General features: G+C 43.9%; 1 protein-coding gene across 4 annotated transcripts in view; it reads right to left on the reverse strand.

Annotated features, from left to right (window-relative positions):
* Amotl1 (angiomotin like 1) overlaps positions 1-20,120 on the reverse strand; it is a 143,741-nt gene that overhangs the window by 83,251 nt on the left and 40,370 nt on the right. For 3 of the 4 annotated variants that reach the window (XM_045146458.1, XM_004661926.2, XM_045146456.1), the window contains one exon: positions 624-773. Coding sequence is in view for 2 of the 4 variants with exons in the window: in XM_045146456.1 (XP_045002391.1) it covers positions 624-773 (150 nt within the window). In the remaining 2 variants the exon portion in view is untranslated. The remainder of the gene's footprint in view (positions 1-623; positions 774-20,120) is intronic. The other variant, XM_045146457.1, reaches the window with a different exon arrangement.

Genomic DNA, 20,120 nt, shown 5'->3' on the forward strand with positions numbered 1-20,120 from the left:
CAACAAACATTCCAAGGAAAGAGTAATCACGAGTACACTCATTCACTTGACAAATATGTACTGAGACTGGACTCTCAGTGGGAGTCACAGTGGATTAAAACTGTTTTATTATCAGCCTCATGAGACAACATGAAAAAAATAAGATGCCTAAGAAGAGACAGCTCCTAATCTAAGATACTGGCTTCTAAAATAAAAACAGAGAACAAAGAAAAATATGAATTATGATAGACTCTCCTTATCCTCATAGATACACTACAAGTCCCCCCAGAGAATACCTGATCAGATAGTACCAAACCCTACATATGCAATGTCTTTTCCTATACATTTACACCTATGATAAAGTTTAATTTACAAATTAGATATAGCAAGAGATTCTCAACAGTAGCAAATAATAAAATCGATAAGGTATAAAAGTATAATAAAGATATTTAAAATTTGTTGGTTGTTTACTTCTACTATCTTTCAATTAATATTTTCAGACTGTAGTTGATCTCTGATACCTAAGGTTGTGGAAAGTGAAATTATGATGTGGGAAGCCAACCACAAACTGCAGGCAGAAGAGCTGAGAACAAGAAACATAGATCATCTGCTTTCCCAACAGCAGGGCTAGTGAAAGGACTTACCACCTTTTTCCTTGATGCCACTGCTTGCCTCCGCTGTCAAAGCACAGGCGTCATGCCTCCCAGGATAGAGTGGGAGGTCTGGGTAAAAGTAGGTGAGGTCTTCTAGAATCTGTGCTGGATTGTTGGGGCTGTAACAGACAGAAGGGGGTCCTGAGGGAGAGGAAGTAACATGTATGTTAGTGCCAGTGAAGTGGCCCCTCCTTCCTGTGTGACTCATGGTCCACAAGTCACTCTCCCACACTGCAACTTGGAGAGGGAGCGCTCTCTTTTTGATTCATAAAATTCCGAAGCTACTTCTCAGAATTCTCACAAGTCCATCCACCCACCATGCTGACCCAATGAGGTCAACATAACAGTCTCCAAGACACGCCGAGTACATTCACCCAATAGCAACAACCACAAAAGTCACCGAAGTAGTGGCAAGTTTCAAGGCTGGGGCTAGAAGGAGGGGCTGGGGAGACCAGAAAAAGGGAGACTGGACTGGGAAGAGCAGCTGCCGCTCCAGTATGGACACAGAAAGGGGTGGCCACTTTGCCAGACAATGTGCTAGCAGGGGAATGTCCCAGAGCAGCACGACACCGCTTGCTCAGCTTCACTACGAGGTTTGTAAAGTTTCCCGTGGCAGCGTGGGGCCGGGGTTCTAGGCCTGGACCAAGCACCAGCCTCTCAGCTCCCGTTGATCTGTTCCACACACAAACCCAAGCCCACTTCGGGCCCAGTTAAATGTGATGCTGCACTTGGTCCCACAGTCACTGAACAGGAAATTCCATGTCAGCGACACTGACACCACACATGCCACACTGTGGGCACCTCTAGAAGACAAGTCTGCCTGCTTGCCCTCCCTGCTCTGACTTCTCTGCGTAGCACCAAGACTTTGGCAAGAGGAACTATTTTACTATAGAAAGCAATATTATTTTTTAAAATTAAAATCCTTGCCCCCCAAAATAATTCCATTAAAAGCAAAACATTTTGCAGCAATCTCTTTGAACTGGTCATCTGAAATTATGTCCTATGTTTCATGCAAGGCCAAAGCTAGTGGCAAGCTATTATTAGGGCTGCAGATAGGGACATATCCTCTTCTTCCTGAGTTTCTATACCTCAATATGTGAATTTTCATACACCTATCTGTTCACTGTTTCATACACAAAATTGGTCTAGAGTAATGTGTTCTCCACAGCTAGAATATCTATCTTGTAAATTTAAAATAAGTAATAGAATTGGGACTGTCACCTTAGAGATGAATATATAGCAAATATGAGGAAACAGTGTCAAAGATTAGTCTAAAATTACCACTTCCATGTGTAAGACAGTGCCAACCTTCTATTTTTCAGTGACTTCCCTGGAAGAAACTCAGCCCCTTTCCAGGTCTCATCTGCAACACAGAAATCTGAAAGTCTAGGGCTAAAACTGAGGATCCTATGTAGGATTTCTATAAAGTATCCTGGCTGGGCGTGGTGGCGCACACCTTTAATCCCAGCACTTGGGAGGCAGAGGTAGAAGTATCGCCATGAGTTCAAGGCCATCCTGAGACTACATAGTGAATTTCAGGTCAGCCTGGGCTAGTGAGACCCTAACTTGAACCCCCTGCCCCAAAACAAGAATCCTGACCTCGTGCCTACCTATAGGCACATGCCAGACTAAAAAGACATAGGTTGGCTACATAATGTAATTGCCTGGGTATCCAAGCCGGGGTCACACCTGCAGTTGGGTGCACTATCTTACAATGGCCAGAGTAGAATATTAGGTGTCCTTCTCTCTTCTTACTTGAGCCAGAGTCTCTTAAGCTCCAGTGATTCTCTAGTCTCTGCTCCACATTGAGGTTACAGACATGCATGGCCATGCCTAGCTATCTATATGGGTCCTAGGGATTGAACTCAAGAAGCCTCCACAGGCTTCTTACAGAGCAAGTTTTCCTAACCACTGAGTCCTCTCTCCAGACCCCTGTCAACTTCGCTGCATTCTGGCACAGTGGGATACTCCCAGCTAGTCAGGTGGGGTGGCACATGGCTATAGTCCTAGACACTTGGAAGGTTCAGGTACAAGGACCACTTGAGTCCAGTTCAGAGCCAGAATGGACGAGAACCCTTTTTTGATTCTTTCCTTTTTTCCTGGCACGTCACGTGTAGGTGTGGTATGTGTGTGTATGGTGTGGAGGACTGAACGTCAAGTCTCGTACATATGAGGCAAGTACTCTGCACTTTACCATGAAGCTATATCTATATGCGCAGGCCTCTTTTTCACATTCGTAAGATTGAACTCATTTTACAGCCTAGACAGACTGTGAATAGGCAATCGTCCTGCCTCAGCCTCACGAGTAGCTGAGATTACAAGCATGTACTACCAGGTCCAGCCAAGCAGCTAGCTTGTTAAAATTATCTTTGTTTGTGTGCATAATGTAAGTATGTACGTACATTTTTGTGTGTGACAGTGCAGATGTATGTGTCCCACAGGTGGAGTCAAAGGACAGCTGTGATGGTGAAGCTCTTTTGTCAACTGGACCAGATTAGGAATGGGGTGAAAGACATGAGCAGGTCTGTGTCTGTGAGGGTGTTTCCAGGCTTTCTTGAGAATGAGCAGCACTTCCCCTGGGGAGCTGTGTATCAGGAAGCTCCAGGGGACCACAGGAATCTTTTCTTCTTTTGTCCAGTGCTATTCTCTGGCAGGTGCTTTTAGCCTGGATCCCCTTACTGCTCACTTCTGCTATGAGTCTGGCCTCATGGGGTGAGTGGCAACAAGTTTTATGACCTTTAGCCTCCAACCAGCCTCATGGCCTGAGCAACTGCCTGGTTTTTCCACTTTCCAGGTTGCATCCAGCCTTGTGACCTGTGGTCAACTGTTGTTGGACTGCCCAGCTCTTATCTTGTGAACTAATAAAAAGCTAATTCCCCTTTTAAAATAAATATCTATTCTACCCTGTATTCCCCTAGAAAGCCCTGACTTTAGAGAACCAATCCATAAAGGAACCTTTGCCCAGAAGCACCAAAGATACACCACCTCCTACCATCTTCTAACAACATTGGACATTGGTCATAGTGCTCGACCTTTATTTATTTATTTTTGCTTTGTTTTTGTTTTTTGAGGTAGGGTTTTGCTCTAGCCCAGGCTGACCTGGAATTCAGTATGGAGTCTCAAAGTGGCCTCGCACTCACAGCAATCCTCCTACCTCTGCCCACAAGTGCTGGGATTAAAGGCGTGAGTCACCAAGCCCAACATGTTCCACCTTTGTTGAGGTAGGGTTTCTTGTTGTTAACCCTGCACATGTATGCCAGGATAGCTGGTCCACGAGCTTCCAGGAATTTCTTGTCTACATCTCACATCTCATCATAGGAGAGCTGGGATTACAGATGCTCACTACAGCATGCAACTTTTACATATGTGATTTCCAAGGATCTGAACTCAGGGTGTCATGCTTACACAGCAAGTGCTTTTACCCAAGGAGCCATATGTCTTTTATAAAACTCTCCAAATCACTCCAAGCCAGCACTGGAAAGTAATGCTGGAGGGATGGCAGGATACACTGGTAAAAATAAATCACAAACACCTTTGTCCAACGCCACCTCCATCAAGTGCAAGTAAGAAGGGAGTTGAGGGCCTATTTGGCCCAACCAAAGGAAGACCAGTGTTTTCTTAAAATAGATCTGGGTCAACTGTAGCAGGTGGCTCTCTGCGAGTTCAAGGCCACCCTAAGACTACATAGTGAATTCCAGGTCAGCCTGGGCTAGCATGAGATCCTGTCTCAAAAACGAAAGGAATGAGGGCTGGAGGGTTGGCTTAGTGGTTAAGGCATTTGCCGGCAAAGTCAAAGGGCCCAGGTTTGATTCCCCAGGACTCACATTAACCAGATGCTCATGGGTACACATGCATCTGGGGTTCGTTTGCAGTGGCTGAAGGCCCTGACACGCCCATTCTCTCACTTTCTCTCCCTCTTTCTCTGTCAAATAAATAAATAAACAATACTTTTCCAAAAAAATAGTAGCAGGTGGAAGTATACTAAAACTTTGGGTGACAATGATTAGTCACATGACTAACAGTTTTAAATCCTGAAAAAACAAACACTAAACTGAATACATTTAAGGTATCTGTGTAAATAAAAATGTATGTGGCCTGGAGAAAGAGGTTAAGGCACTTGCCTACAAAGCCAAAGAACCCAGGCTTGATTCCCCAGAGCCACATAAGCCAGATGCACATGGTGGCACAGTTCATTTTCAGTGGCTGGGGGCCCTGGCTCATCCCATCTTTCTCTCCCTCTCTCTCTCATAAAAAATAAAAAAAAGCAAAATATTTTTAAATGTATATAGAGTATAGGGGAAAGTGTGTGCATGTTTCCAATATGGCACTCAATATGTGTGCTAAGCCATCACAATTTCTACAACATTGGTACCAATATCTTTTCCCTACCTTTACCCACAAGTGCCAAGAGCTCAAACCCTCAGAACACTCTACAGAGGTCAATCCTTAAATGAACTTAAGCTCTGAGGCCACCAAACATATACCACCTTTTACCAATTGCTGATAGGAAAGAACTAATGTACGCGCACACGCGCGCGCGCACACACACACACACACACACACACACACACGAGATATGATGACCAGCTACATGCCAACAGTCACTCAAGACTTCTTTCTTCCTAATATATTTGGGAGCTCATACATTCACTGATGACTAGTCCATGACTGCCACCATGCCAGGGGCAGACTCCACAGATGAGGAGAAGAGGTCTTGCAGGCAGACAGGCCCAGGTGGCATCTACTCCAGGACAAGCAAGACAAGAAGACAGAGCTACCCCAGCACTGATTCAGCCTAAGGAACCAGACTCCTCACTTCCTCGCTTGTAGGATCAGGATAAGTGACAGTGATGTATTTCACAGGGTCTGAACTTAAATCCTGGGCCACACAGCAAACGTCTACAAGGACTTGGTTCCCCTGGACACATACCTAGTCCTTCCCTGCCTATTTTAATCTATTGTCTTCACAGGGAACTTCTCTAGCATGAATTACTAGACATTTGAAAAAAGAACACAGGGCATGTCAATAGTCAACGATTCCTGAGATGAGAGCTTGGAAGTAGATGTACTGCTGTGAGGGGAAGGCTGTTGTCTTTGCTGATGGTTCCTTGCTGGGAGCCAGGGAGAGTTGTGAGAAGCTACAGATGCCTTCCAGACACCATCACCACCCAGAAGACCCCAGCAAGGACTGGATCAGGACCAGGACCAGGACCAGCAAGGATTCCAGTGTAGGGGGCCAGGCACCCTCTTGACCTCTGGTGGATTCTGCTGGCTCAGCAGTGTGTCTGTACAGTGAAGCTGCTAGGAGGGGCTTTGTTTGGTTTCCAAAGCTGTCCATTATCAGCTGGGTGGGGCTTCAGAAGGGCTATTTCCATACAAGGCTTTCTTGATTATGTGGGTGACTTACAACTACCAGCTCCTTTTCAACCAGACCTTTGGCTGAGGAGTCTCACTACCACAGGTTCAGTGAGCTTGGGGATGGGGCCAAAGCAGTGGAAACTGGGCCAAGGTCAATGTGGGGAGGAAGTTCTCTAGGGATGTAGGGATGTCTGCTGGGGAGACAAAGGTGGCCCTCAGTGCCCCGGCCTGGAGAAAAGCAGAGATCTGGCTTTGCTGACATTCTGGAATTCCAGTTTGAGAGTTCAGTGTTGTCACTTTTCACCAATATCACCATTTCCTTTTCCTTTACAAAACCCATGTGTCAATGCAGAATCTCCTCCCCCTTTCTCTCTCTCTCTCATTTCCTGTATGACTACTTTGACAGCTTTTGGCTTTCTTCACAGGCATTGAAGATTTCCTTTCCATCACAGTTTTAGGTGATTCCCTTTCTTTGTGACTATCCCCCAAGGCTTGCAGGTGATATGACCTGAACAAGGCATTCTTCTTTACTCAACAGTAATAGTAACAAAGGGCCTCATTGTTGAAAGAAATGAATTAAGATTAAAATGAAGTGAGCTTTCTGGGCGAAGCAAGAGGAACGACAGAGGACCAGATGAGCAGCTCTTGGGTGTGCTGCTATGGTAACTAGTGAACTCCCCAGGAGCAGATCTGTCACCATGCCAACAGAGCAGCCTCAGAAGTCTCCATTAGGTTTAAATCCTGAACATCAAAGGGTCACCCCACCATTACCAAACACACAGCTGGGACTCCTCTGTCCTTAAATTCCCTTCCTGCGTGCCAACTCCTTTCATATAACCATCTGTCTAGAACTTCTGGGTCAGACTTAGGTTTCCAAAGCTATCTATTATCAGGCCCTTCCTTTAGTTGTCAATAGCCTTACTGATCCCCTCAGCACTCCAGCATCCTGCCAAGATGTTATCTTCGTTTTTGAGTGCTGCCCTCTAGTTTCACATGCCCCTTCCAATGACTTTAAATTCATTTTAGTATATTTACCACTTTGAATCATTCATCTCTTCTGGAGTGCCTCCTCTCCCCCATTAAGCCTCCTTCTCCTCTGCCACAGTGACTAAAATGGAGGGCATACAGAACTGACCATCTAAACATCACTAGCTCAGAATTTTGCAGTAGGCACTCACTTAACTTAGGCAGGTGCTACTGACCTGATGAAGTTATAAGCCCTTTGAAGATGGGTTTGTGCTTGCTAGTTTCTGCAAGTAGTACAAACAATATGTTTTTGTTCTCTGGTTGTCTGCTGGTTTGGGAATATTTTCACCACCAAGAAAGAGTTTTTAAAAGGGCTAGAAGAGACTGGAGAGATGGCTTAGCAATTAAGGCACATGCCTGCAAAGCCTAAGGACCCAGGTTTGATTCTCCAGGTCCCACATAAGCCAGTGGCACATGCATCTGGAGTTCGATTGCAGTGGCTAAAGGCTCTGGCATGCCCATTCTCTCTCTCCCTCACTATTTCTAGAGGGATGCCTTAATGGTTAAGACATGTGCCTGCAAAGCCAAAAGACCATGTTTGATTCCCCAGGACCTCTGTAAGCCAGAGGCACAAAGTGGTACATGTGTCTGAAGTTTGTCTGCAAAGGCTGGAGGCCCTGGCACACCTATTCTTTCTCTCTCTCTCCCCCCATCCCCTTCTGTCTGTTAAATATATACATACATGCAAAACAACTGCCTGCCGGATGTCACCCAAGTTCAAACCTTTCTGTCAGATGCATGTCATCAGAAACCATCTATGCATTTAAACAATTTTGCTTTTCTAACTTTTAAAAAAGATTTGTTCTTTTTTTTCTTTTTTGGTTTTTTGAGGTAGGGTCTCACTCTAGCCCAGGCTGACCTGGAATTCACTATGTAATTTCAGGGTGGTCTCAAACTCACAGAAATCCACCTACCTCTGCTGCCCAAGTGCTGGGACCAAAGACATGCACCAACACGCCTAGCTTGGCAAAGATTTTTAACTACAGCAACTAACAAACCTATTGCTCCTACCTTGCCATTCTAAGGGATTTGCTTTCTAAATTCTAGGGGATTTGCTGAAGGTGCCAGTGCCTCGGTGGCCTCACTGCTCAACATAAGTAACCAGGCTTTCTTTCTGGTAGAATTCAAAGTTTTCCTGGGAAGTAGAACACAAAGTTCAGGGAGATGCATGCTCTGGAAATAACAGTTGATAGGGATTGGAAAACCCAAGGAAAGTATCTGAAAACTAAGGTCTGGTGAGCCAAATCATAACTTGGCACCCAGGACCCAGGGAAGCACAGTCAATGACAGCTTCCTCTCTACACCCCCAAACTCCCTTCCCCCCCCCCCCCACACACACACAGCTGACCAGGAAACAGGAAGCTCCAGCTCCATCTGAAAGCACAATTGGAATTTGCCTTCTCACTCCCCCATTCCCTCAGGGAAACTATTATTTGAAGGATAAGCTTTGGTATGATATGGTATGGTATGACATGATAAGGTATGGATTTGGTGGTATGGTTTTCAAAAGGACATCAAACTTTAATCCTAAGCATTGGGGCAATCTAATCTAGAAAACAAGTGAAATCACTCTTCCAATACTTGCTAAATTCAGACTTTCTCAAACTGCAATGTGATAAATTACTAACTTGCCTTAAGTTTAACTTTGTAATATTTACACAGAGTTATCTCTGAGATGTTATCAATGAGAAAATAACTGCTAAATATATGCCTAATCTTTAAAGTAATAGCTGAGTGCAAGAAAACAGTGTTAGGAGCTATAAATATAAAGAAATGAGTATGCTGGTTTTCTATCTCAAGATACAATGATTTGGTTGTACACACCAACATTCATCCAGCTACCCAGATCCCACCCAAGAGCAAGCACTCTAGGAAAGAGACATATCACTTCAGAGGCCCAGGCAGAACTCGTTACCATTGATTGACTCAGGTGAGGGAAGAGGTACAGAGTGCCAATACTGAGGAGAGAGACACTTGTGCAGTAAACAGAAAACTGTGGTAGAGGGCAATATACTGTGGGATATAGAAGTCCTGAGAAAATGAGTTCAGCATGCAAAATGCAGAGATTGAGAAAGCCACGAGAGTGGTTCTTCTTTCGAAGGAACAGTGCAGCTTGGCTGGGGATAGGGATGAGAATGAGCTACAGCTGCAGATCCCGCATCTGGCATCTATGTGTAAACCTAAAAGCATGAGGGCATTATTTTTTTTAAATCTTATTTTATTTATTTATCTACTTGAGAGAGAGACAGAGAGAGAGAAAGAGAACAGGCACATCCTCCAGCTACTGCAAACAAACTCTAGACACATGCACCACCTTGTGCAACTGGCTTATGTGGGTCCTGAGGAGTTGAACCTGGGTCCTTTGGCTTTACAGCCTTAACCACTAAGCCATCTTTCCAGCCCAAGGGCATTATTTTCACAACATTACAGAACTGGGAATTGATGTAGTGATGAGAAGGCTCAACTTCCAACCACTGCTCTCACGGACAGTGGGTCATCACCAGTTAAGTACTATTAACGATCTGGAACACTGACCTCACTTTGTGGGTCTTGGGGGCAGGTTCTAGCTCCCACACTGAAACCATACCATCCCCTCCCCAACCTAGGCTCAGTCCAATGGACGTAGGCTAACCATTTAGAAACAGTATAAAGACCAAAGGAGGGCTGGAGAGATGGCTTAGCGGTTAAGTGCTTGCCTGTGAAGCCTAAGGACCCTGGTTCAAGGCTCGGTTCCCCAGTTCCCACGTTAGCCAGATGCACAAGGGGGCGCACGCATCTGGAGTTCGTTTGCAGAGGCTGGAAGCCCTGGCGCGCCCATTCTCTCTCTCTCCCTCTATCTGTCTTTCTCTCTGTGTCTGCCGCTCTCAAATAAATAAATTTAAAAAATTTTAAAAAAAAAGAAAAGAAAAAGACCAAAGGAGGTTGATAATGTCTTCTGAGGCAACACTGTCCCCCAGAGGTCCAAGAGCAGCAGGGTCCCAAGGATGGCCTCCATTCCCTTTCCATTAAGATGCAAGCCACTATATTTCCACTAATCTATCTTTTAAGTCAGTCAGTTGGGGAAAAAAATCTGTGATAGGGAGATTTATGTATTTAATTATTGAGACAAGGTTTGACTATGTTTGCCAGGCTGGCCTCAAACTATGTAGTCTAGCCCCACCTTTAACTTGCAGCAATCCTCTTAATCTCAGCTTCTCCAGTGCTGTGATTAACAACATGAGCCACCACACTCCAAGAGATTTATATTTTTATTTCATTTACTTGAACGTGTGTGTGTGTGCATGCGTGCGTGTGCCCCATGTGCACACCAGCATCTCTTGCTGTTGTAAGCTACAAAAGAACTCCAGACACGTGGCTCTGGCTGTACATGTTTGCCGGGGAATTGAACCTGGGCTGACAGGTTTTGCAAGCAACAGCTTCCAACCACTGAGCTATCTCCCCAACCTGAGATTTATAATTTTATAAACTGTCTTAGAAAGGTGTGGTAGTGTGTGACTGTAACCCAGAAGGTAACTCAGAAGGATGAGGTGAGGAAAGAGGGCCTCAAGTCCCAAGCCAGCCTTCGTACAGCAAGATCCTGTCTAAAAAAGGGAGAGAGGAACTGTGTCGACCCTCCCTCTCTCACAGCATTTTGTGTACTAAATCCTAACAACTCAGCTGTGCTGCACAAGCCCTAAGAATCACCTGTGCAGCCAGGCACAGTGGCGCCGCCTCTAATGCCAGCACTCGAGAGGCAGAGATAGGATGATTGCTGTGAGTTCGAGGCCACCTTGAGAATGCAGAGTGAATTCCAGGTCAGCCTGGACCAGAGTGAGACACTACCTCGAAAAAAAAAAAAAAAAAAAAGAATCACCTGTATGCAAAAAGTCTCCTTCCCTGGAGGGCCTCTCTACCCTTGTGAGGCTGGGGGGCTCTTACTCTGGCACACTAAATGCATATCCAACCCCCAGAATATATTTTTAAACTCGACTGCCATTTCCTTCAGGAAGTCATGATCCCATCTCCCCAAACTTCCACGTGCCTCTCTGTCCCACAACGTACTGTGAATAATAATGTTGATGAGTATTAAACCACCTGCGTATCAAGCTTATTTTATCCCTCCAATTAACTTAAAAGTTTATAACAGCAGGTTCCTTACCTTCTTCAACTTTGTGTTTCCAACTAGCAAGAAATAAGATCACAGTAAGAACTCAGTGCATTATTTATCAAATCAGTGACTCATTTGCATATGATTATGGTATCTATATACTAATATGCATATAGATGCATCTTAAAATAGTTATAGGGTTGAAGAGATTGCTTAGTGGTTAAGGCACTTGCCTACAAAGCCAAAGGATCCAGGTTCAATTCCCCAGTATCCACGTAAAGCCAGATGCATAAGATGGTGCATGTGCCTGGAGTTCGTTTGCAGTGGCTAGAGGTCCTGGCATGCCTGTTCTCTCTCTCTAGCTGCCTTTCTCTCTCTTTTTCTCCCTCCCTCTTTCCATCTCCCTCAAATAAGTAAATAAATATTTAAAATAAGTTATAAACACAGTCTTAATTCTATGGATTGCAGTTCAAAGGCAAGTGTGTTATGGTATGCTTCAAACTGCTCAGCAGAACATGGTGAAAGCTACTGAGCAAAAACAAAATGGAAACAAGAAAGTGACCTAGTGTTCTCTCAGTTGGTGATAAGTGTGCTACAGTCTGGTTCCAGAAGAGCTTTGGATTCAGTAAAAGCAACATCACTTTGGGTTTTGCAGCTTCACCACACCCGCACATTTAGGGCACAATGTTCCTTCCTCCTCAGCCTCAAAGGTGGATCACCTGCACTTCTGGGCTTGAGCGCTAGCCACAGCCCTTCGCTGTCCTCATTGTCAGTGTGTCCAGCACAGCCAGGAGTCTTCCACTAGCCCACCAGTAAGAGGAGAAACATTACCAGTCCTGCCTATCATACAGCCACAGCCAGGACAGTGAGAGAATACATAAAGAAATAACTCTCTCTACAAACACAGGGTAGTTTTTTGAAATCTAGATTTTAATATCAAACCCAAAGGCTACCTAAATATTATAATGTACATTTCTTGTTCATGTGTTTGGTGTGTCACTTTATGAAAAATTACAAAGCTGTAAGTGCCAGACTGCAGAGATTCTTTTCCTCAGAAACACTGTGATAAAAAATAAAAGACTGAAAAACAAAAAAAAATAAAAAAATAAAGGACTGGGGTGGAGAGATGGCTTACCAGTTAAGCACTTGCCTGTGAAGCCTAAGGACCATGGTTCAGGGCTCCATTCCCCAGGACCCATGTAAGCACAAGATGGCGCAGTAGCTGGAGCCCCTGGTGCGCCCATATTCTCCCCCCCCTCTCTCTCTCTCTCTCTCTCTCTCTCTCTCTCTCTCTCTCTCTCTCTCTCTCTCTGTCGCTCTCAAATAAATAAATAAAAATAAACAGAAAAAATTTTAAAAAGGGCAAAAGTGTACATGCTCCTTAATCCAAACCTGTTTGCTAAAACAAATCTAAAATAACCTCAGGACCACAAAAGCATTCTTTTGCTGTGACTGGCACACATCAGGAAAAGTCTCCCAAGCCTGTGGGGACTCCATTCTAGCCCTGTATGCAGACAGTAAGGTCTTTTATCTCTTTTAAACAGAGGAAAACAAACAGGATGGAAAACTCTGAATTAAACCCCAGACCTAAAATAATAATACGTTTCACAATTATGGCTCTCAATGCTCCCGTCCCACCACATCACTGAGACACAAGGGCAGCGCAGATACTTCCGGATGGCTGCTCCATTCCCACCCTCTGGCTTTCCCATGCTGCTAGCGCTGGTGACAGTGGATGGCTGTCAGGCAGTTGTGTCCATAGGTCAAGTGGACACTGATACCTCTCTTAAATTGTGATGGGCTTAGAAATGACTACTTCTCTCAAAGCAACCAACCTTCCCCAAAAAGTAGATATCACCTAGAAATAAAGTGAGCATAACTAAAATAATAGGAATGACCATTTACTGAGACCCTACTAATGCAGGGGCATTATAGAAATTCTTTAACTGTCACCACCGATAGTGGTTTGATTCAGGTGTCCCCCATAAACTTAGGTGTTATGGATGGTTCCCCAGCTGATGGCAATTGGAATTAATGCCTCCTGGAGGCAGTGTATTGTTGGGGGTGGGCTTATGGGTGTTATAGCCAGTTTCCCCTTGTCAGTGTTTGGTACACTCTCCTGTTGCTACAGTATACCTTATGTGGGCCAGGGGGTGATGTCCACCTCTGCTCATGCCATCATTTTCCCTGCCATCATTGAGCTTCCCCTTGAGTGTGTAAGCCAAAATAAACCTTTTTTTCCCACAAGCTGCTCTTGGTTGGGTGATTTCTACCAGCAATGTGAACCAGACTGCAACAGTAAAGTGGTGCCAAGGAGTGGGATTGCTGCTAGATACCTGTCGGTGTGGCTTTGGCCTTCTGGAGCTGATTTTCAAGAGGAATGTGGAAGGATTTGAAACCTTGGCCTAAGAGACACCTTGCAGTGCTGTAAGTACAGCCTGATGGACTGTTCTGCTCAGAGCTACAAGACTTGAATGCAGTACGAACTACGGACTGTGAGCTTTGGCTGATGAGGTTGAGAAAGAGCTTTGCTTGGGCTGGGCTAGCATTTGTGTGAGAAGCTTGCTGTTATGCCCGTGTCCTGAAAAGTTGTACAGGGTTGCTTTGTGTACAAATGAACTGGTGTGAAGCAGAGGGATACAGCACAGAAAAAAATGAAATCTTTGGGCCTTTCCTGCTGCCTGTTCACCTGCAAATTGTTTGAGAGATTACAACCATTGAGATTGGACCAGCTGACCTGCACTGGGGTAACAGAAAGAATGTAGACTCTTTTGAAGGGGCCTGAGAGCTCAAGGAGTGTCCTGTTCTTCAGTGTCGTCTGCATTATCCCCCACCCCCCACCCCCCACCCCACCCCCCCTGCTTAACAAATTGGCACTCTACCTGGTATTACAGAATATAAAAATGCAGGAAAGAGAGGGTCATTGAGTTTGCAATGCTGTCTTGTGTTTTCGAAAAGGCCACAGGCAGCGTGAAGCAGGTTTGCTAGATGCCTGCATGGAGACCCGATGGAGCCATGAGGATGAACCATGGATTGCAGTGGAGATGCCAGGACCATGAGATGGCTGCTAAGGAGAGCTGCCAGCCCTGATGAAGTTTTCCAGAACTGTGAGTAGCCTAGCTGGAGGGGCAGAATTGAAACTCCAGAAACTTGTTGCTGGTTAGAGTTATCGGACTTGGAGACTTGTCACTGGCTACAGAGTTTGGTGTTTGCCTTGTTTAAATCATGTATTGCTTGAGTATTTCTTTGCTATGCCCAATGCCATCTTTTGCAGTATGAATGTTTGTTCTGTGCCATTATCGGTTTTTTGAGGTTATTTTTTTGGTATTATGGTTCAGTTAAAAGATCTTGGACTATGGGAATGTTTGAACATTATTGGGGTTGATAACAACTATGGGGTCTTGGAAAAGATTATGACATCAAAATAAAAGAGACTGATTGAGATGGGGAGAGGATATGATGAAGAATGAAGTTTCAAAGGGGAAAGTGGGGAGAGGGAAGGTATGACCATGGGATATTTTTTTATAATCACAGAAGTTGTTAATAAAAATTTGAAAAAAAATTAAAAATAAATGTGAAAAAATAGATGGCAAAAAAAAACCTGTGGAATAAAAGGTATTACTATGGGATATTTTTTATAATCATAGAAGTTGTTAATAAAAATTTGAAAAAATAAATAAATAAAAATTTGAAAAAAAAAAAACTACAGCGTTTTTTAAAGTTGGACTGAATACATTGCATTTTACATCATGGATGGTTATCAGTTTATGAGGGCCAGGGGTGGAATGTGGTGATTTGATTCAGGTGTCCCCCATAAACTTAGGTGTTCTGAATGCTAGGTTCCCAGCTGATGGAGATTTGGGAATTAACGCCTGCTGGAGGGAGTGTATTGTTGGGGGTGGGCTTATGGGTGTTACAGCCAGTTTCCCCATGCCAGTATGTGGCACACTCTTCGGTTGCTATTGTCCACCTCATGTTGTCCAGGGGGTGATGTCCACCCTGTATTCATGCCATTGTTTTCCTCTGCCATCGTGGAGCTTCCCCTCGAGCCTGTAAACCAAAATAAACCACTTTTTCCCACAAGCTGCTCTTGGTTGAGTGATTTCTATTAGCAATGCGATTCTGACTGCAACACCATCCTATTGTATTTTGTGGATAGGTCTACTGAGGGTGACAAGAAAAAAGAAATACTTTGAGTCACAGAACTGGCACAGATTAACTTGACATCCTCTCTTTCTCTTAAGGACTTACATTATAATGGTAGCTGTAACAAAATGCTCTGGCCTATGGATAAAGGCAAAGACAGTGGGAAAGCTTCCTTTCCTGCAAGAATAAACAGAGAAGGATCCAGAACCGTTTTATTTATTTATCAGCACACTGCTCACTAGTCACCAAAACACCAAGACAACCATAGAATCCACCCTTTCTCATCCCTTCCATCAAGTCACATTATCTTTTTCTTGATACCTGAACCTGTGAGGTGTGACAGCAACCCAGGGAGCAAGATAAAAGTCACTTTTGGGACTAGGGAAATGGCCTAGTGGTTATGGCATTTTCCTGCTAAGGCTAAGGACTGGAGTTTGATTCCCCAAGACCCACGTAAGCCAGATGCACAAGGAGGCACATATATCTGGAGTTCGTATGCAGTGGCTAGAGGTCCTGGCATGCCCATTCTCTCTTTCTATCTGTCTCTTTCTCTCTAATAAATAAAATATTTTTTTAAGGCACTTTCAAGGCCCCAAATCAGACCTGCATCACTAGCCTCTCTACACACGTGGAACAGAAGTGAAATTTTTGAAGCCTCCTTCACAGAATCTGGATGCAGACAGACTGGGGAAGTGCCTCCCTCACTGCCAGGCACATGCACTCCCACATGACAAGTTTGGGCTGGCCTGGCATGATGGCTTGCTGGCTGGGTGTGGTGGCTCATGCCTTTAAACCCAGCACTTGGCAGGCCACCCTAAGACTACATAGTGAATTTCAGGTCAGCCTGGGCTACAGCGAGACCCTACCTCAAAGAAAAGAAAGAAAGAAGGGAAGGGGAAAGAAAGGAAGAAAGAAAACAAGTTTGGGGAACTGAAATCTTATAAATTAACCATATTTTAAACAGAAAATGTGCTTAATGAAGCCAAATCATTCTAAGCAAAGGGGATTTAATTCTTCATAGAACTAAACAATCAATCAACCTACATTAGTTTCTATAGTAAAATGAAGGATGTTTCATATCATTTGTTGCTTTTGGATGAATGCAGATTTGAAGAATGGCATGAGAATCAGGTAATTCAGGTTACAGCTAAGATGCTGTAATAAAGATACAGTACAAAGGAGATGATTCCAAACATCTATTCTAACACCAAGAAGAGATGCAGCCTGTGCAAATGCCTACTATGTTACACATGAATGCTTGATAAATCTGAAACCTAAAGACTCATATGCTGAGAATAGGGAGAACCCTCAAAGAGTTGTGAAGATTTAAGCAACCTAATGTGAACCAATGACCCCTTCATTGGTTGTAATAGCTACCGACAGCCAAAGGGCCCATGGAAGATGAGAGCTATCTATCTAGCTGAAGAGAAGAAAGGCATAAAAAGTACCATTTCTAAGCCAGGCATAATAGCGCACGTTTTTAATCCCAGCACTCGGGAGGCAGAGGTAGGAGGACTGCCATGAGTTCAAGGCCACCCTGAGAATACAGAGTGAATTCCAGGTCAGCCTGAGCTACAGTGAGACCTTACCTTGGGGGGAAAAAAAAAAGGTAGCATTTCTAGCATAACATGCTATGAACATTACTTAAATAACCCTCACATGACAGAGCCCTCCACCTTGAGAAACACTGCTTTATATTACATACTTGCTACTTTTCCATGAAGTAAGACATAAAACACAGGGCAACTTTAAGATGAAAATGTTAGCCGGGCATGGTGGCGCACACCTTTAATCCCAGCACTAGGGAGGCAGAGGTAAGAGAATCGCTCACCATGAATTCAAGGCCACCCTGAGACTACAGAGTGAATTCCAGGTCAGCCTGGGCTAGAGCAAGACCCTACTGCAAAAAAAAAAAAAAAAAAAAAAAAAAGATAAAAATGTTTTCTGGTTATAATTGAGAATGAGTTATCTCTGGGCCCAGGCAAAGGAAAAAATCCAGTACCACTGGAAGTGGGTGAACCCTGAAGCCGATTTACAATGGCTTTGAAGTGCTTCTGAACACTTGTCAGATGAATGGACACCTGCTGATTCAGGAAAGTATGCCACAAGATAGAGCAGCAGCCACTGAGAAGTCACCTACATGTGGATGCACCTTCCCACCCTTGCAGGAATGCTTACAAAAGAGATTATAAACCAACAACGATTATGTCAATGAAGTTCCATGAGATTTAGAGGGTAGAAAGAAAAGATACTGTAAGGGGTAGAGAGATGGTTCAGTTAGTAAAGTTCTTGCCATGCAAGCAAGGGGACTTTGGTTTGGATGCCAGCACCCATGTACATACCAGGTGCTCATGGTGATAGTGTTTAATCTCACTGCACAGAAGACAAGAGCAGGAGCTCCTGGGGCAAGCTGGCTAGGTATCAAGATTACATGAGTCAGCATGCACTGGGTTCAAGAGAGGTCCTGCCTCAGGAAAATAAAGAGGGCACTCATGAGACAACCATGAATACACACACACACCACATACACAGGCAAAAGGTTAAAAAAATAAAATATAAGAGGAAGGCAAGATGTCTCAGGACAAAGGGAAAGATGTTAAGACATGATGACTCAAGAGGAAAGAGAATCAAGGTGTCACACAGATTATCAGGGTTTAGACAGATTTAAGGAATAATAAAGATAGAAGAGAAAATATCCACCAAATGGAAAGAATGTTCATGCTTCTGGCTTTGTTTTGGCTAATCTGCTTCTTCAACAGTGAGAATCCTGACAAGGAGCAAATGGATTCATTTCTTGGAGCCCATTACCTCATCAGCAAACATAATCACATCTACCAAGGAAAGTTAGTTGTAAAGACTGAATGGGACAACAGAAAGGACCATGAACCTGTTTCCAGCATAAAGTCTGCAAAACTAAAAATGAGTAAGGCTATTCCTTTAGGGGTAGAATATCTGTGACAATTAAAGGCTCATTTTCATCCCCAAGACAGTGAGCCCTTTGATGGTCTCAGCAAGAAGATGAGAAAATACAAAAAAAAAAAAAAAAAAAAAAAACCTTCAAGAGTGCAATACATGAAGTCATTATAACCATTTTCTCTAAAATCCTATGCAAAAGATAATATAGTACTTTCAAGCAAAACATTTTAAAACTGATTTATAATTATCGGGAAAAAAATCTGAATTGCATTAGTTGATGTTTAAAATGCTGATCCAAATGCTGATCAAGAAAAAGTTAGAAAGGTTAAGTAAGGGGTGGCAAAAGGAATCAGTCTTGCAGAAAAATTGCCACCAACAATATATACTTTCAGCTGTGCATGGTGGTACACACCTTTAATCCCAGCACTGGGGAGGCAGAGGCAGGAGGATCTCTGTGAGTTCAAAGCCACCCTGAACATACACAGTGAATTCCAGGTCAACCTGGGCTAGAACAGGACCCTACCTCAGGGAAAAAAAAAAAAAAAAATACTTTCAAGTGGATACAAAATTCACATCTCCAAAATAAGAATACAGTTTCCAGGTGATCTAACTAGTTGTTGAGAGTCTGCTTGGTATTAAAATGTGTAAGGCTTTTCCCTGCCAATGAGAGTAACAGGATGCTGACCAGCTTTATAAATGTGTGCAAATTCGCAAGCACACCTAAGGCATTTCAGAGGTGGGTCTCTCCCTTGTGAGTTTAGACAAGCTTACAAGACTGTTGGTGAACAGGGAATGACAGAAGTGGTTCTGTGACTTCCCAAACTATATTATAATAAAGGAATTCCCACAGTGCAAGCTCTGAACTAACACAGAGGATGTAAACTGAATCTGTGAGACCAGTATAAAAAGGCAACCTGTGGCCCCTCCAGTCTACAGAGGAAACCTTCACGTCACCCCAGCTGAAGTACAGGACATGTGGGTTCAGTCTCAAAATACTAGACTTTCCTGCCCCAGAGTGTTCTTGCCCCTGAGTATTAGGCAATGTTGGGAAAGAGACAGACCATCTCTCCCGCCCCTATGGAAGCCCAGGTCCACATATCCTTAAGACTAATAAAACACCTCAAAAGTAACTTCAGGACTGGAGGGATGTCCTAGCCTGCAAAGCCAAAGGACCCAGGTTCGATTCCTCAGGATCCACGTTAGCCAGATGCACAAGATGGCGCACGCATCTGGAGTTTGTTTGCAGTGGCTAAAGGACCGGGCACACCCATTCTCTCTCTCTCTCTCTCCCTCTCTAATAAATAAATAATTTTTTTAAAGTAAATTCAGCCAGGTGTGGTGGCTCACAATTTAATCCCAGCACTTGGAAGACAGAGGTAGGAGAATCGCTGTGAGTTTGATGCCACCCTGAGACTACATAGTTAATTCCAGCTCAGCATGGACCAGAGTGAGACCCTACCTTGAAAAACTGAAAAAAAAAAGTAATAATAATAACAGCCAACATGTAGCTCTTACAGTGTTTCAGCTGTTGCTCTTAGTGTCTAATATGGAATCCCTACAGCCTTTTTTGGAAGCAGTCGTCATTAGTATCCCTATTCAAGATCTGAGAAGCTCTACTTAAATAACTGATGACAGATTATAAAGCCAGTAAGTGGCAAAGGTAAGATGGGAATATGACTTCCAGCTCTAAAGTCACAACCAGTAATTTCCACAGATAAATATTGAAATAAGAAAAAGATATCCAAAGAACAGCATAGCTATCCCAGAATGCTCCGGCCATCAGACATGACTACAGTAGTTTATACTCCCTCATAGAGAGTCTGAGAAAGAGACACCTTCACACTTCTATCGATTGTTTGGGTGTTCCATTCCTTCTATGCCCTCCTAAACTCTGTATTCAGCCTCCCTTCCCAGCAGGAAGGTCATCTATACCTCTAGAAGTCCTGCTTGAAGAT

Source organism: Jaculus jaculus, chromosome 3 (genome assembly GCF_020740685.1).
Source record: "Jaculus jaculus isolate mJacJac1 chromosome 3, mJacJac1.mat.Y.cur, whole genome shotgun sequence".
Taxonomy (NCBI): domain Eukaryota; kingdom Metazoa; phylum Chordata; class Mammalia; order Rodentia; family Dipodidae; genus Jaculus; species Jaculus jaculus.